Source organism: Scaptodrosophila lebanonensis, unplaced genomic scaffold (genome assembly GCF_003285725.1).
Source record: "Scaptodrosophila lebanonensis strain 11010-0011.00,11010-0021.00 unplaced genomic scaffold, SlebRS2 tig00000043-arrow-pilon, whole genome shotgun sequence".
Taxonomy (NCBI): domain Eukaryota; kingdom Metazoa; phylum Arthropoda; class Insecta; order Diptera; family Drosophilidae; genus Scaptodrosophila; species Scaptodrosophila lebanonensis.
This window is the reverse complement of record NW_022060545.1, coordinates 1,060,954-1,079,527: the sequence shown is the minus strand read 5'-3', so window position 1 is coordinate 1,079,527 and position 18,574 is coordinate 1,060,954. Positions and strand designations below refer to the sequence as shown.

Sequence of the window (18,574 nt, the reverse complement as noted above, 5' to 3'; positions counted from 1 at the left end):
AATTAATCGAAGCATTAATGTATTTATGTACATCTTAAAATATGAAAATAGTTATGAACGGCTGAGAAATAAAATGCAAAGCTCTACTAGCTTTTTATTCAGTCATTTTTTTAAAGTCACTTTTTATTTATATACCTACACGCATATATATTTATATTGTGTACCATAGATACATATACTGATATACAAAGATATGCAAATATGGTTGTAAGTTAATATAAATATATTGCTTTGATCAATTGCCCGGTTTAATTTATACGCTTAGCGCTAACTTAAGTCGATTACACGAAGCCCGCGCCACAAGCCAAACAACTGAACTTAATCACTTACCACTAAAGTCTCTGTTGACTGCCTCTTCGCATACGAAATAAAATTTTACCATCCTAAAAAAAATTTCGCAATATAAAGTCGACCACAAATTCATTATTATGACGCACTATTTCGCCTTAAAATGGTGTTGGATTTGGTTAAAAATTTTCTATTGATCAAATGCATAAATTAATATTTTAACGCATCGTGCATTATTTAATCAAGATTTTAATTTTTCGGACGCCTCTTTTCGCCCTTTAGTATGTACATATGTATGTACAAATTTCTCAAATACAACGCCTAATGACACCAGCAGTTAGTTCGTGAGTAGCTATCAAGAAGCGGAAGTGTTTTTTAGAAAGCGATGTATCTGAGTGATTAAATTATAATTGCCTAAAACTTGGGGCATTCATTACATTATCGTTCATCATTACTAGTGATATATTAAGCGATAAAAAGGTATTTTTTAACCCAATTTAAAAATTGTCTTGCATGCGCCGTTCTTTAAAATTCTGCCACATTTCCAACTAATCTGCCCGGAAAGGGAATGACCAGAATGAGTCGAAAAAGTAATCAACGGGCAGCAGAAATTGCGAGCTATCAGCGATGTACCCGAATCCAATAGCAAAATACTATATACCCCCATATATACGCCTAATTGTATAAAAAACGAGCGAATTTATTGTTCGAACTAATAGTGTCTGCAGTTTTTGGTCAGTGCCGGCTGTATTTTATGGCCAAGTCTAAGAAAATGGGAAGAAAAAGGGGAGCACGTAATGGGGTTGGTTAACATCGGCAACAAATACTTTTTGGCGCCCACTAGCAAAACTTTACAAAATGGCCGTCCTTCGTTGTGCGATTGCCGGCTGTGTTCAGCACATTATAAAAAATTCAATTATAAGCTTTTATAATGGCATGGGTTCGTTTCCACCTGGCTCGTAGGTTGGCAACTTACCGGCTGTCTATTTTACTTTGTACTCTACATTGTCGCCCAGCCGATTTTTAGGTAAAGTACGCATAATGCACTTTATCTTTTGCACTTTGGTGTTGGCCTAGTCTGCGCCATCCACTAAAAGCTTTGCATTGTACATTTGGAAGCTAAAGTAGGCAGGATACAACACAAAAAAGTTGAAAGGATAAGATGCGGCAACCTAAAAACTCCACCTGCGCCAATTGATCTTAATAAGCTAAGGTAAAATTCTTCATTAATAATAACACACATTATATTTTGTTAAATTAAACTGTTTTAGCGGAGATGATTTATATTAGTATTAGGAAGTGAAAAGGCGCCTATTTCTATCAGGATGCCCGATTAAGAAATTTTTATTTAAAATATTAATTTATTAAATATTGATTATTTGAGGTTTAAATAGTTTATTGCAAAAACAGTATGTATATGTGCGCTAGATATTGAATAGATTTAATTTCTATCTATATATTTTGATCGATCGAAAAAATAACTAATATATATTCCCAATTTTAAAACTACACTATAATCTATATATACCTCACGTAAATAAATTTAATTTTAAAAACAATTAATACTTCGAGTTTGTATAATTTGTTGTAAGTCATCAAATGTGAGGCTTTGAAAGGGTTAAGCTTTTCTAAATAAGAATGAACTATTTTTATTTATTTATTTAGAAAATCAACAAACAGTGCTGTCGATACAAATACGAAAACTATGATTTATATTGGTGTGTGGTGTGTAAACGGGCAGTTACAAATATTTAAAATGTATTTCTAAAGCAAAATTTATGAACATGTTATTATTCCCAAAGAGACTGCCTTTGAAGGACACGACAAACAATCCCAAAGTAGTGTGATGTGTTAAGTTCGTCCGAATAGTGGCTTTAATTCAATTTTTTTTTTATTAGAAACTGTCACAGTCTGATAACCACCCGTGAAGGTGTGATACGCATTGCTACTGAAATAATGTTTTCGTCACCTTTCCCACAACGGCCATGAAAGGACATTGGCAAATTGGTTTTTCATGTTTGACATGCATTTGATTTTTATTTCGTCGCAGATTCAACTGCTCCTGTAGGCTGGCAAAGGCTCACATTAATTTCACTCACCGGCAACGGCATATAAATTCTGAATATGCTTCAACGCCTTTGTGTGTGTGAGTGTGTGTGTTTAGCCAAGTAATTTAATCTGACAAAAGCCAAAAATAAAGTAGGCTTAATGTGCGAAAAAGTTGACAGCCCCAAGGGCAGACAAAACTGCGAAATTGTATTACTTGTATTATTTTTTCTTGGGCTACAAAGAAAGCCAAATTTGCATAAGTAAGAAAGTGTGAAAGTGACTCGACACAAACAAACAAGTGCGTGTGTATATGTTAGCGAGTGTTTGTGTGTGTTTGCGTGTGTTTGTGTGTGTGCGTGGCTTTGTTCGGTCTTGTGTCTCTGCTGGCGTGTGTGAGTTTTCCGTCAGCCGCTTGTGCAGTTTTTGACAAATGACTTAAAGCCTTTGGGGCATAAGGCAATGAAAAGGGTTAAAGTAATTTGTTGAGACTGTTGAATATTGAATGTGGCCTCGTTGTGATGCGGGCACACAAACACACATAATCACACACAATCACACACACAAACGCATTCATGTAAAAACAAAAAGAAGGCGCGCGACAATAAAAATGAAATATTTTTATATAAACAGCAACAATAACACAACTGTAAAGTTTTGCTGCGCAAAATTGTTTTATATTTTTGTTGTTGCTTTTCCCACATAAATTGCTTGCGAAAAAAAAACGAGCCGCTTCATGGCTATAAAAATATACATATGCGTATAGAAAATTCATATACACACCTACACACATATATTTTTAGTTACACACAAACATATGTATGTTTGTGTATAAGCCGGCTGAAAAAAGTTGTCACGTACGTATGCGATAATCAAAAATTTATAAACCATTAAATTTCTAGCAGGCAAATTAAATTTTGTCACATATACTGGGTTGTGTTTTCCCCATGCTTTCCCATTTGACAAGTTAATTTATATATACATACGTATCCCAACAAATACACTGAACAAAACTTATTACAGAATGTTCAGAAGTTTGTTTTAAGTTGGGCTCGTTATCAGCAAACATCTTGCAACATTTAGAGTAATGAATTCGGAATGGAAAATTTAGAAATAAATTCCAAAAATTAAGAAACAAAAAACTACTCTTATTATAAGCTCAATAATATTTGTGTACATGAATTTTATGATTTATTAAAAACAGACAAATAAGAGAGATTCCAAAATGTAAATCAGCATACCATTCTAAATATTTAAATTAGTCTCCTATCTCGCCATGGTAAGAAGCATTTTTTGACTTTAAAGTATAGTATATAAGCAGGCAAGCATACATAAATACTACTGTTATGTTTTTAAAGATCAACTTAATTGCGAACAAATATATATCCATAACACATTCGCAAAGATATTTGCACATTTTTTAAAATAAGTATAAAGCATTTTCTTAAACGATTGAATAATTGGAAGAACAACTATATTATATGCATCTCATTATTATTTTTTTTGTTATTTTTGTTAATGATAAAAAAATCTCAACAGATTTTAAATACAGTATGGAAAGCTCAGGGTTTCAATAGAAAATTTGAATTTTATTATAAGAGTCTGTAGATATGAACATTTTCGCTTTCAATTTATTTATGCTTATGATGTATACTTAGGTGCTACTATTGATAGACGGAGTTAAAGAAATCTAAAATGAGAAATGAGTTGTCAGTTGTGAAATGTGGAGCCAAAGTCCTTTTCGCTGTGCAATGAACGACACGTTTTTGACGCTCTTCATCATCCGATGAAATCACACAAGAATAATAATAATAAAAGCGAGTGATAGCAGGCCCCAAATACTATAAGGCGGAAGCAGAGCCAACAAACTTTCTTGTCCAGTCTCATTTTGGTTTTATGGCGCCAACTTGCGAAGATGACTACAAGGATGCCAGGGATGTCCAATAGGATAACGACGGTGTGCGTTTAATCCGGAAACTTATTTATGTATGTATGTCGTTCCTTTCCGGTCGTTTGCCTTGACTCATTTCTTGCATGTGTAAGTTCGGTTATTGTTTGCCATACACAAACTCCCCAACCTCTCTCTCTCTCACACACACACACACACACACACACACACACACACACACACACACACACACACACACACTAACTATACATGCACAGAGACGACACTTTCTGCTGACACGCCCATGCACACTTTCACTTTACATAAGCTGTTAGTGCTGCTGCCTTTTGTAGTGCTTACTGCCTGACACTTTCCCGGACCTTCCATGCTTCCCGCTTTGTGTGTGTGTGTGTGTGTGTGTGTGTGCACAACACTTGATAATTCCTTGCATACACGCACATAGCCTCGCTCCAAACATCCTTAAGATCTATGGCAGGCGACTTTGCTCTGCCATCTGCCAGCTTGTTGGCAATGTTGTTGCTGTTGTTGCTGCCTGTTTGGCGCAACCTCTGTTTGTGGCTGCTCGCAAGGGTCCTTTGAATTATTTTAAATTGTTTTCGCCATGCATTTTTATTGAGTTTTTATGTATTCATATGCGCGCATATCTATTCAATAAAGTAATGGCTGCTGTTTTGCATTAGTCGCATGGATGACGATTTCGCCATGGCTATAAAATGTGATTTAGTATTATTTTGTTCGCTGTTCTATCAGCATTAAATCTGGCATACTGTCAGGATGAGGCCTAATAGGGTTATCGCTGTGTCCCGCAGTCTATCCATTTACATATTTAGCAAAAAATATGTTGACCCCAGCTGAGCTTGCTGGTAATCGAAGATATGCAGATTCCCTCACATTGCCTTCAATTTAAATTTAAATAAATGCCTTTCGTTTAAAAAAAAAGTAAGCTAATTATTTAAAGTTCCAACAAAACTTAAATAAGAGCTCGAATATTAGCTTTTATTACTAATAACACTGACAGAAAAGTTGGCCGTACAATATTTAGCAAACACAGAACCTGAAGTGAAAGAATTGGAATGTTATTATTAAATTAAGTGTGAAAAGTTGTAAAATTTCACTTTTCAAGCTAATCTAATCTTGCACAGCATTTTTGGATTGAGCAAATTATAATATTTTTATATTAAACTCGAAGTTGTAATAATAGAAAAGGACATTTATTAACATGTACTTATGCAGCTATAAGAAAATCGTCTTAACATTAAGAAAAATATTGAAAATTATAATTTCTTAACTGTTGTATAGTTAAGTAGAAACTTTCCATTTCTAGAAGACACACCCATTATTTAAGTTTATTAACAAACTTTGTAAAAAAGCATGTAGTTGCATTTGTTTTATTTATTTTCAAATTTTATTTCCGATTAAGCTTTTTAATGAGCACTCGATGCACATTTTAATGTCGCTCTTTGACTTTTCAAAACACTGTTCAAGCGAAATAAGCCACAGATTTTGTTTTGTAAAGCATTTGCGTATTTTCGCTTGTTGGCGCTACTTGCTGTGTTAATTTAATTAACGCGCTAAGTGCAGAAATGGCTTTCCGCTGTGGGCGCTGCCAAGTTTTTCTGTTTTGCCTCTGACTGGCTGGAAAAACCTTTACGAAAATGCCTTGCCATAGATCACAGCTCTCGTGCTGTGCTGCCTTGTAGTGTGGGGTTTTGTTTCTGCGTGTGTGTGTGTGCGTTTGTGTGTGCACTGTCAGCAGGTGTGCGGCTGTTGGGAAAATGGCCGCTGCGACCGTGTGTGCGTATGTGCGTGTGTGCAGTGTCTGCATTGCCTTGTGTGGGTATGGGTGCGAGTGTCAGTTCATTTTTATAAACTGGGTCAGTAGTCGTGCGATGCCAATAAAAGTTAATGCATCTCTGTATTTGTTTGCGTGTATATATATGTATATATGTAGGAATGTTTTATATGGAATGCCATAATAGGGCTGGCCCTGTTGATATTTTTTAATATTTATAGAATTTTAAAACGTCCAACAAGTGCAAAAATAAAAAAATTGAAAAACACAGGCGCGCGATTACAACGCTCATCAATTTAAAATCATGCTCTATCGTGCCTTTTATTACTTTTGGCCTAGTTGTTTTTAAATTGCTGAATACCAATAACAATGCCACAACATTGAAGTTATTCTGTTAATTTTAAGAATATTTAAAATTTAATTAAATGTAAAATTTTATTTAATTAAATTTTTTTTAATTAATTTTAATTTTTAAAAAATTGCTTTCTTGTGGGGTGGGAACAGGGTATTTAAGAGTTGAGCCCAATCGACTATAGCATTCTTTTCTTGTTTTTAATTTCAGGAACCCCTGAAGTACGAATTTCTTGCAATAGCAAGGGAAAATGTTAGTCAAAACTTTACAGCTGAAGCTCATAAAGTGCTGCGCTCTATTCGTAATCCTGATCAAGATCAGCCACTAAAAATTGAATTTATTCAACAAAGTAAGACTTTATTTCGAGGAAGTTTCCGAATATAATTTAATTGATGTGCATAATAACTGATGGTTTTCTTGCATTTCCATAATCTAGAAGGACTGTACCAGCAACGCTTATTTACTAGTTTGTCTGCATGTAGCTTAATTCATTAAAAATACATATGTACAATATTTATGCAACAACAATATAGAATGCAATAATATCAGAGGAGAGGAGGAGAGCGCGCTGTCGCCTGGTCTTTGGCTGCCGAGCGCAATTCCCCACACCGGCATCCAACTACCAAGGGCCTAGCTTAAGTATTAGTTTTAGTTATATTGTAAATGCTTTCGCTAACGCATGTTCACGTCCACTCTACAAAGAACATTGTACAATTCAAAAGTTGTTAATACTAGAACATTAACATTAAACCACTTCACTACACAACCAACAAGTCCATCCCACTCCTTTTTCAAATATTTATTTATTCGGAAAATACATTCAAATGCTACGGTAAATGCTTGTCCGTTCAGTACAGACTCACACGGTTTAAAAAATATAACGTAATAATTACTTTAAGCAAGTCATTTGGTCTGATTGTTGACCTCTGCTATTAGAGTGCCACTCTTAACTCTTCCTTGACACTAATTATCTTGTTGCACAGCGGACTAAGAACAGTTTTCTTGTTCTGGTTGCTGTTAGAAAACTTTCAAGTAATTGCGTTGCTGGCTGGACAAAGACTAAAGACTTAACTATATGACCTTTTGACAGTTTTTAGTCTTAACTTATTTTGCCTTTGACATGGACAAGTTTTTGGGAAATCCTCAACTCTTGCACTGTGGCGCATGCAGATCCTGAGCAAGGCAGACTGAATTTGAAAAATATTTGATTTTAAGATTTTTGACGCCTGACTTGTTGAAGGGTTCCAATTTGGTTTCAATTTTATGTACTTTGCACTACAATATAAAAAACTTTATAGCTGAGTTAAAAATAAAACAAACTTTCCTCCATATGGATTTTAAGATTATTAGCAATCTTTAGAATTATTAAAAATGTCAACATCAACAAAAACGAGTTACTATATCATTGGATAAATGGAGATGGTCTGATGTTTAAAAGAAAGCAATACTGAAAGAAAATAACATCATTATTTAAAGCTACTTAGAAAGCGATTCGTTTCACGATTTAAAAAGTATTGGTGTTTAAAAATATAAAAAAATCTTTGTTGTCTCGAGGCGGCTACATTTAATCAACACTACAATCGGCCTGTGTCCCAACCAAAAGCCATAAGCTTAATACAAATGCTTATACATACATAATAAAGATGTTTAAATATTCCACGCACAGTACTTTAAAACATGTTTGCGATGCTCAAGACATCAATCAATCAATTTAAATGGCCTTGTTTACGCATGAAAGTGAGTCAAGGCTGTGAGTGGCTCCACATGTAAACATTAAAGTATACAAGTATATAATACATACATACGAGTATATAGAGGTATGCATGACTCGTATGTCTGGGGTGCCGCTTTAAAGCGAACAATAAGCCCTCGCTCACCGCAAACTTGGGTCTTCGCGAACAACTTCAAAGTTGAAAAGCATAACACTGCCAAGCCTGAACAAAAAATATATAACAGCAGCAACAACAGCGTTTTCAATTATGTTAAACTTCGAACTGCTAATGAAATCTGTCAGAAACAATTTGGCGCAATTTTTCACTTAAGGCATTCAGCAGAAATGTATTTATAATTAGAAAATGCCGTGTAGAAAAACCGAAATCATTTACCTGAGCGCGGTCCCACATTTGTGGCACAACTTTGCCAACAACAAGAGCAGACGCAACAACAGCAGCGTTAACAACAATAAGTGCAGGCAGGAACATTGCCAATGCTCTTCCCAACAGACAACAGACAAAACGATGCGAGCGTAAGGAAAATGTCTACGCAACAAAATGGCAACAGTCGGAAATACGTCAGGAATGGGTGGTGGCGAGGGGTTAGGCGCTGAAAGCCTTCAGTGGATGAACAGTAGTCGAGGCTGTGGCCGGAAAGGGGTGCGCAGCAGTGGCGGAGGTAGCAGCATCCTCATGGCCGCCATTGCAGATGGAAATGTTGGCAGCAGCGGAAATTATTGTTTCTATTTTGGATTTGTATGTGCTCTGCTAGTGGTTGTGCCCCAATCTCCCCTATCCTATCTTGTCGGCCCGCATTCTTTCTGGTCGGGCTATTCACAGAGAACTGCTTGACAAACTCATGCTGGATGTTGTTTGTGTGGGTTAAACTTTTTGTACTATTGCGTCTACTTTTTGACGTATTCTCGTAGCCCCAGACAAGAGTGAAGTATGTTTTGAAAAGTTTTCTTTACGCTTTGCGTTTTGTTCTGTTTTGTTCTGTTTTGTTTTGTTTTGTTTGGTTTGGTTTTGTTTGGTTTTGCATTGTTCCCTCGCCATGGAAAAGATAGCGTCAGCGAATCCTAACCTATGGCAAGGCATTAAGTTAAACTTTGCCAACTAAACGCAGAACGATTGTTGAGCTTAACTCTTCTACCGAACCTACTTTATTTATTTAATAAAAGTGTAAATCAACGGCCATTGCGAGCTTTCCCAGAGCATTGCGAATTTATTACCAATTTCTTATATAGGATTATTAAAAGTTGTTACTTTTGGATATTTTAAAGAAATAAAAAAAAAAAATTAATTCATTTTTTTTATCATCATATTTTGATTTATAAAAGCACCCTTTATCTAAAGTTCTTAAAAGCGTTTTGCCGAAAGCCCATCTTTAGAATTTTGTTTTGTTGATTTGGATTTCTACTCAAAGGTTTGTGAGCTTGCTAAGCGATCTTCAGTTCTTATCGCATACTTTTGCTTTATAAAGGGGAAGGCATTGTGCGAGGTTCGAGCTTTGTGGGCTTTTCACCACAAACAAATTGCGATAAGAAAAGGGAGAAACGTGTTTGGATTTTTTCAAGACAGTTAGTATTCAATAAAGAACAGAGAACAACGAACAATGTTTCGCGTGTTATTTTCGCATTGTAATAAATTCTTCACTTAGTACAACAACAAATGTATAAAAAAACTCGCGAAACTTGTGTGTAGTTTCTATTACAAGTATATATACTAAAACTACTTAGGTAGTATACTCTTATAACTGTGAAAGTACAGATAATGTCTGCAGATAATGTTCTGCTTAATGTTTATCAAATAGATTGTGTGTTGTTGGTATTTTATATTTAATTTTAGGAATCCCCCCATACCGACAGATAAAAAGATTTCCTGTAGAAATGAGCAATTATAATATTTTATCACTTAATGAGTATTGCTTATGGCATATATATAAATATTTAGATGTGATTGATCTGCAACAGTTGGCGCGTTCTAGCTCTGAATTAAATACGTCTTTAAACAATTGGTCACAGTCTCCAGATCTTTTTAAAAATATTCAACGAATTATAGTGCCGATCTCAGCGCAAACTGAGCTCAACGTTCACATTGTAGACCTATATAAGCTTGTACGATCCCAAGCTGATGTTTTCAAGGAAGCACTTTGGAGCATATTTCTTTCAGTATGCAAGCAAAATGCATCACTTACGGAAATACGTATAGTACAAGAAAATGATATGTTCCGTCGTTCTCATGCAGAAGTACTTGATCAGTTTCTCAACATCCTGCAGCATTTGCCCAATTTGAAAAGGCTGAGTATTATGGCAGATTGTACGTATGACACGACTTTTAAGTTGCTTCTTCAAAATATTGAAATTGAATTGTTTTTCAGTCTACAGCATTCGGGAAAAGCTACCTCTATTTACCAAGCTTGAAGAGCTGTATCTAGATGTTGGACTAGAGGCAGAAGAATTGATTAGCTGTTGCAAGTTCAATCCAAATCTACGTGTTCTCCATATTTACAATTCAAACATTTACGGCAATCTTCTCGATATTGCGAAGTATTGCAATACCTTGGAGGAGTTATGGATCCAAACAAAACCCAATGCTGAGGAGTATGGGCCATGCGCAGAGCTTCCGAAATTGAAATCACTAATTATTTGTGGACCACATGAAGCTGGAACCCTACATCGACCATTCCACGCCATGGCTAAGCCGATGGGTGATTTCAATCTTCACCATTTAAGCATTCGCAATACTATTATCAACTTTAAAGAGACAACGAAAATGTCACAAATTAAGTCGCTCGTAAGCTTGTCTTGCACCTTCGCAGATGCATTGTGTGTGGAAAGATTGACTTTACTGAAGAACTTAAAAGAATTGAATATATTGATGAAAAACGATATTCAGATTTCGAGAGAATTGCTTAGCATTATTAGAGATTGTACTAAGCTCGAATTTCTTGCAACAGAACGAAGAAATGTTAGTCAAAACTTTTTGGCTGAAGCTCATGAAGTGCTGCGCCTTATTCGAAATCCTGATCAAGATCAGCCACTAAAAATGCTATTAATTGGATATGGGAGAGTAAGTCCGGTAAGTTTCCGAATACAATTTAAGTTAAATATATAATAATGGAATGTTTTCTTGAATTTACACAATCTAGGTTGACCGTATCAACGATGCTTATTTACAAGTTTTGTAAGAGCTACATGCTAATGCCATACAAATGTATATCTGCAATATTTATGCGACAACAATACAGTTTTGAATAATCACGATGATTGTTCTTTTTCATGTTTTTAATTATTAGTTCAATAAATACATTTTCATGTATTTATTTAATCAGAAAATGCATTCATGTGCAACGACAAGTGCTTGCCCGTTTAGTACAGACTCTCAATATTTGAGAAATATATCTTAATAATTTGAATTAAGTCAGTTAGGGTGTGTGCTGACCTCTGCTATTAGAGTGCCACTCTCAAAACATCCTCGACAATAATTACAGAGAACTAACAACAGTTGTTCTTGTTCTGGTGGCTGTTTGAAAACTTTTAAGAAATTGCATTGCTGGCTTGTCAAGGACTTAAGACTTAACTGTGTGACCTTTTGACAGTTTATAGTCTTAACTCACTTTGCCTTTGACATGGACGGACAAGTTTTTGGAAAATCCTCAACTCATGAACTGCGGAGCATACTCGAAGTGCATCGCATGATGCAGATCCTGGACAAGGCAGATTGAATTTGAAAAATATTTGATTTTAGCAAATTCTTTTGACGCTTGACACAGGACTTGTTGAAGTGTTTCAATTAAAACTTAACAAGCTGTTGACATTTATCGAAAATAGTAGACAAAACGCAATACTGTGAAACGCAGGGACGCCTGAGGAGAGAGGGAGGGGCAGTCAAGTACACTTACATATAGTATGTAGATAAATATCTACGCCCACACACACACACACACACACACACACACACACACACACACACACACACACACACACACAATAATAGCAGCAAGAGAAGCACAAAGTAGCACAAAGCCCTTTAGTTTGACGAGCATTTAGGTGTTTGCTGCACTCGATGTCCTTCCCTCTGTCTGCCCCTTTGAAGGTTTTCGTTCTCAACAAAAGACGTTGACAGTAGTACTTAATGTCGTTGTTGAAGTTGTGTAGTTCAGACAGCATCTCAAGTTTTTACTCTCTACTTTTGTCTGCTGTTCAGCGTTGCAGTTACTCTCAAGTTTATATTTAGTTGAAATTGCATTTTACAGCAATAACAAGATAAGGAACTGAATGTATGCATGCCAGGATGTGGGTCTGTCTCTGTGAGTAAATAGTTTCTTATTGCAGTCTGGTTGCCCTTGTTGCTGCATCTTATTGTTTACTTTGACAGCCTGACAGTGTGTCTGCATGTAGGCGCAACTCCTCAGGATTTTCATCATCGTCGCACCTATAATATAGTTCATAGTTCCAAAAAAAGGCCAGCCATTGTGTGTATACATGAAAAATGGAATTAAGCCATTTATAAGGATAAAATGAAAGTTTCATTTACTTAGTCCCAGCAAATATTTGCTTCTTTAAATATTTGTGGTTTTTTTTTCTGTCTGAACTGAAGTATAAATATTTGTTCGCTAATATAGAAAAAAGTATATGTATGTCACACAAATCAAGAGATATATTACTAACTAAAATTGTTAGCGTGAAGTGGAAAGCTGTTGCTGTTTTCAATTGAAAGAAATCAGATTTGCGCTTAATAATTAGATAAATATACATAAAATTAACGAACTTGGGATGGAACGTATTTGATATATAGCCAACGAAGTTTTGTTTTCTTAAAAAAAAATGTTTTTATTCCGTCCGAAGAGTAAACGGGACATACATAAGTAGATAGTCTACATAAGTAGATAGTCTTGTAAAAAACACTTCTTTTAGGACGCTTCGAAAATATATATATATATATATATATATATATATATATATATATATATATATATATATATATATATATATATATATATATATATATATATATTTTCGAAGCGTCCTAAAAGAAGTGTTTTTTACAAGACTATCTACTTATGGAGGTACTCGTATATATATATATATATATATATATATATATATATATATATATATATATATATATATATATATATTATTTGTCTTACTAAACTTAAACTAAACGACTAAAAGGCATATAGAATTAGAGAGTTGTTTCAGCTGATTGACATTTCTCTCTGAAAGTAAAGCTCCACCCTCCCTAGACAACAACCCCATTATCGTAATCCGAAAGCTCCAATCGGGATCGAATGAAAATAAGATTCTTGTAATTTTTTTTACTATATTTGTCTCCAACAGTGTGCAGTAAATTAGAAATTGCTAGACCGTCTACCACTCAAGATTAAATACTTCCTTTACTTTTTAAAAAAATGGACAATCAATTGAGTGAAAATAATTTTAATCTGGGTGTAAGATCCCTAGATGAATTGGAACAAAAGCTTGCCCAACCCCCTACTGCTTGTGAATATTTGGAAGTGGAATTTTTTATACTGTACTAGTACATATTCAAACAATCGAAAAAAGGAGAAGAAAACTTTCGTACGTGGCTCGCCCAATTGCGCAACTTGAAAAAGGCAAAGCTACATAACAACTTGCCTCATAATGAATTAAACGCTTCACCTGAGCAGATACTAAGCTATTTAAATGGAAGAACATTCTTATTCGATGAACTCTTCGAAGCACTTAAAAATTTGCCATCGCTAAAAACTTTGGAAATTATATGCTTCAAGCCAGGTAATTATAGTTTTTGTCATCAAATAGACATAAAACATAAATATTACTGTATTCTGTATTCTTAGTTGGAGATTTCGAAAAATTGTGTAATTTAACAAATATTGAATGCCTCAAATTGGATATTAAAATAGAGGAAACACAATTAACGAACTGCTTCCGTTCAAATAAAAATTTACGCGTATTGCACCTCGAAGATGATTTTTATTCCAAAAATTTGGCAAACTCATTGTTGTGTTGCACAAATTTGGAGGAATTGCGATTGCGCATGAAAACTTTTGATAATGCTAAAAATTTATATGACCAATTGTCAAATCTACCAAATCTTCGACGACTTTTGATTATTGGATTTGAAGCCGAGCGGTAAGTTTAATTAAAACAGAAGGAAAAACAATTTCAGCGTATATTTTTGCTTCCATTTCAGGGCTAGATTGTGTGTACCAAATATGACAAATCTAGAGGAATTATATATTAATGATGAATCCAGTGGCAACCCTACAACAGTCTTCTTAGATATTATAGAAACCTTTCCAAAACTTCAACGTTTTCAAATTGCTGCTCAAAATTTAGACTCGGATTTTATAGTAAAAGCCCAAGGCATCCTAGAAGAAAATCCTCCGAGACAGTCATCACTTAACTTGGAAATTCCAAATATTGACCATTTTCAGACACACTCCAATGGAGTAAGATGCGAACTCGCATTTAATATGCACATTTTTAAATCGTACGTCTATTTCAGATCGCTATGAATAGTGCCCTTCTGACAATATCAAATCTTCAACTTGTGGACCCATTTAATCAGTAAATATATTGTCTTATAATCTTATATATATATATATATATATATATATATATATATATATATATATATATATATATATATATATATATATATATATATATATATATATATATATATATATATATATATATATATATATATATATATATATTATATATATAGGAGGGTGGAGCTTTACTTTCAGAGAGAAATATATATATATATATATATATTATTTGTCTTACTAAACTTAAACTAAACGACTAAAAGGCATATAGAATTAGAGAGTTGTTTCAGCTGATTGACATTTCTCTCTGAAAGTAAAGCTCCACCCTCCCTAGACAACAACCCCATTATCGTAATCCGAAAGCTCCAATCGGGATCGAATGAAAATAAGATTCTTGTAATTTTGACGTATGACTATTTTGTTGTTCTTACATCCCTACCACATTCATATCATTTATAAGTAGTACCTATTTTTATCAATAATTAATTTTATTCAAGTTATTAGTTGATAGCTTTGATTATACAAGTAGCTTTACACTGAAAAATATATATTTTCTTAATATTTATAATCAGTTTTGCAATTATTTACTTAATATACACTCTTTGTAAAGCATTCGTTAATGTTTATTTCAACTTAAATTATTGTGTTTGTGTGTTTTTCTTAGATTATATTTATTATTTAATGATACACTTGATTGTGAGCGTGATAAGTTTGTCGAATACTTTTAGGCATATTTTAAGAAATGAATTAAAGAATGAGTATTATTCATGGCTTATTTAAGGTTTCTACTTCAAAAGTCCCAATTTCGAAAAATAATTAAAATGGATATGACTCAAATCTGCCATTTATGGCAATCGGAAACGATAAGTGCACTTGCATTATAAAATGATATTGGTATTAAACCCTGATAAGGCGTAGGAGTATATTCACAAATTATAAATACATTTTACGCAACTAACGTGTTTAATATTTATTTCCCTTTATATTCTTTTATAGCTGCTTTAATGAACACTATGCTCAACAGCAAGTGCAATACATATGTAAGTACATATGTATATAAATAAATATATAATTGCTGCGGCCTTTGGGCTCACATGTATTAAAATGAAATTGCCATTCAAAATACGAAACTGATAATGGCAGACGACGGCGAAAGGGTTTTCCTTGTTTCAAAATGTATATTTATGAATTTATTGCGGCAAGCACACACACACCTATACATAGTGTATAATTTCAGGCACGTATCGTGAGTGAACGGTTTTGCCAATTCAGATAGTCGATTGACGAGCTCTTTAATTTGTGAAAACTTTTTGCAAGTGAAACTTTTTAAATTGGTAAAGAAATTTGTTTTTAGTTTCAGACCCCGAAAAAAATTCTCCCTACGCTGCATTATACAAGTAGTACTGCAGAGTTATACACACATGCTTATGTACTCTTACGTGAATCTGGGTCAACTCACACACACACAAACAAACACACATAGCCATTGCAACGTTGGTGTGCAATTGTTGCTTCAAATTGTATGCAACGGAAATTTTCATTAGAACCATTCTTTATAAAAAAATCTTTTATTGATAAACTGTATAATTGATAAATTAATTACAGCTTTAAATTATTATCAATTAATTCAAACTGGATATGTGTTAGAATTAATTAATGAGCCAACGTCCGGAGTTTATATGAACTGAAGGCAGTATACATACAAGTATATACATATACATACATTTAAGTACTTTATATATTTCAGCAAAATAAATACTTTGGTAAGACAATATATTTACTGATTAAATGGGTCCACAAGTTGAAGATTTGATATTGTCAGAAGGGCACTATTCATAGCGATCTGAAATAGACGTACGATTTAAAAATGTGCATATTAAATGCGAGTTCGCATCTTACTCCATTTGAGTGTGTCTGAAAATGGTCAATATTTGGAATTTCCAACATAAGTGGTGACTGTCTCGGAGGATTTTTCTCTAGGATGCCTTGGGCTTTTACTATAAAGTCCGAGTCTAAATATTGAGCAGCAATTTGAAAACGTTGAAGTTTTGGAAAGGTTTTTATAATATCTAAGAAGACTGTTGTAGGGTTGCCACTGGATTCATCATTAATATATAATTCCTCTAGATTTGTCATATTTGGTACACACAATTTAGCCCTGAAAGAGAAATAAAAATATATGCTGAAATTGTTTTTCCTTCTGTTTTAATTAAACTTACCGCTCGGCTTCAAATCCAATAATCAAAAGTCGTCGAAGATTTGGTAGATTTGACAATTGGTCATATAAATTTGTAGCATTATCAAAAGTTTTCATGCGCAATCGCAATTCCTCCAAATTTGTGCACAACAACAATGAGTTTGCCAAATTTTTGGGATAAAAATCATCTTCGAGGTGCAATACGCGTAAATTTTTATTTGATCGGAAGCAGTTCGTTAATTGTGTTTCCTCTATTTTAATATCCAATTTGAGGCATTCAATATTTGTTAAATTACACAATTTTTCGAAATCTCCAACTAAGAATACAGAATACAGTAATATTTATGTTTTATGTCTATTTGATGACAAAAACTATAATTACCTTTCTTGAAGCATATAATTTCCAAAGTTTTTAGCGATGGCAAATTTTTAAGTGCTTCGAAGAGTTCATCGAATAAGAATGTTCTTCCATTTAAATAGCTTAGTATCTGCTCAGGTGAAGCGTTTAATTCATTATGAGGCAAGTTGTTATGTAGCTTTGCCTTTTTCAAGCTGCGCATTTGGGCGAGCCACGTACGAATTTTTTGTTTTTCCACGTCTCTTTCTATTTCTATTTTCGATTGTATGAATATGTACACTATAAAAAATTCCACTTCCAAATATTCACAAGCTGTAGGGGGTTGGGCAAGCTTTTGTTCCAATTCATCTAGGGATCTTACACCCAGATTAAAATTATTTTCACTCAATTGATTGTCCATTATCTTAAAAAGTAAAGGAAGTATTTAATCTTGAGTGGTAGACGGTCTAGCAATTTCTAATTTACTGCACACTGTTGGAGACAAATATAGTAACTTGAAAGGCACGTCTTATTTCTTCAATCGTGAGACACATACTGATTCATTCGAGCGTATTGTTCTTAAGTTAACAAACAGAAATGTATGTACTACATACATTTTTATAATTTCTATGTTTCTCTACTTCAAAATAGAGAGCAGTGAAATTTGTCGTCGCCCTAAAATTATGCAACAGTTTCTTAAACTTTACAAAACTGGGAACCCCAAAACAAATTATGGCATGCTATGACGCGAAGAGCCGCACACCGACTCGTTTATACTCTAAATCAGAACTAAAATTGTTTATATATTTTAATATATGCATATGACGAAAGCATTTACATAAATGTTCATTTACATTTAAATTGAAATATTCAAAGCTCAGGTATAAGCGTACGTTTATTTTCATGACAACGAACAGAAAAATCTAAACAATATTCTTATTCTATAACTATTTGTGTGATGGCAAACGAAAAAAATAGTTGAAATCTAAAATTATTTAACTCTTTAAGATGGGTAACTAAAACTTGAAATACACTGAATCAATATTCGTAAAATATTTAATGTTCGCGAAGTCATAGGCACACGTTCTTAACTAATTAATTTACAGGATGCCTAACTTGTTTCTAACAAATTTGAGTGCATTTTCGTGTTGGCAAGCCTCTAAATACGTGCTGGTTTCTGTCTAATATACTCGTGTTTTAGTGCCCCCAGATATGCTCCTATAAAAGTGGGTCTTCAAAGTCTACACGAGGTGTCCTGATTAGCAATTGTCGCATTCAAATGCATTAGTATTTTCTGTTACGTGCGTTCCATTCACCACAATAGTCCACAAGCTTGTCGATTTAAGTACAATGCATTTGCTATGTAGGCTTAAGAG

The 18,574-nt window shown here is 33.9% G+C and overlaps 1 protein-coding gene across 1 annotated transcript; it reads left to right on the top strand.

The window, feature by feature from the left end:
* The first annotated feature begins 10,267 nt into the window (after positions 1 to 10,267).
* LOC115623145 lies at positions 10,268 to 11,365 on the top strand. The gene is made up of 3 exons (XM_030517354.1): positions 10,268 to 10,418; positions 10,480 to 11,180; positions 11,251 to 11,365. Exons 1-3 carry the CDS (start codon positions 10,325 to 10,327, stop codon positions 11,287 to 11,289), a joined length of 834 nt encoding a protein of 277 aa, XP_030373214.1. The 5' UTR covers positions 10,268 to 10,324; the 3' UTR covers positions 11,290 to 11,365.
* Positions 11,366 to 18,574: the final 7,209 nt, after the last annotated feature.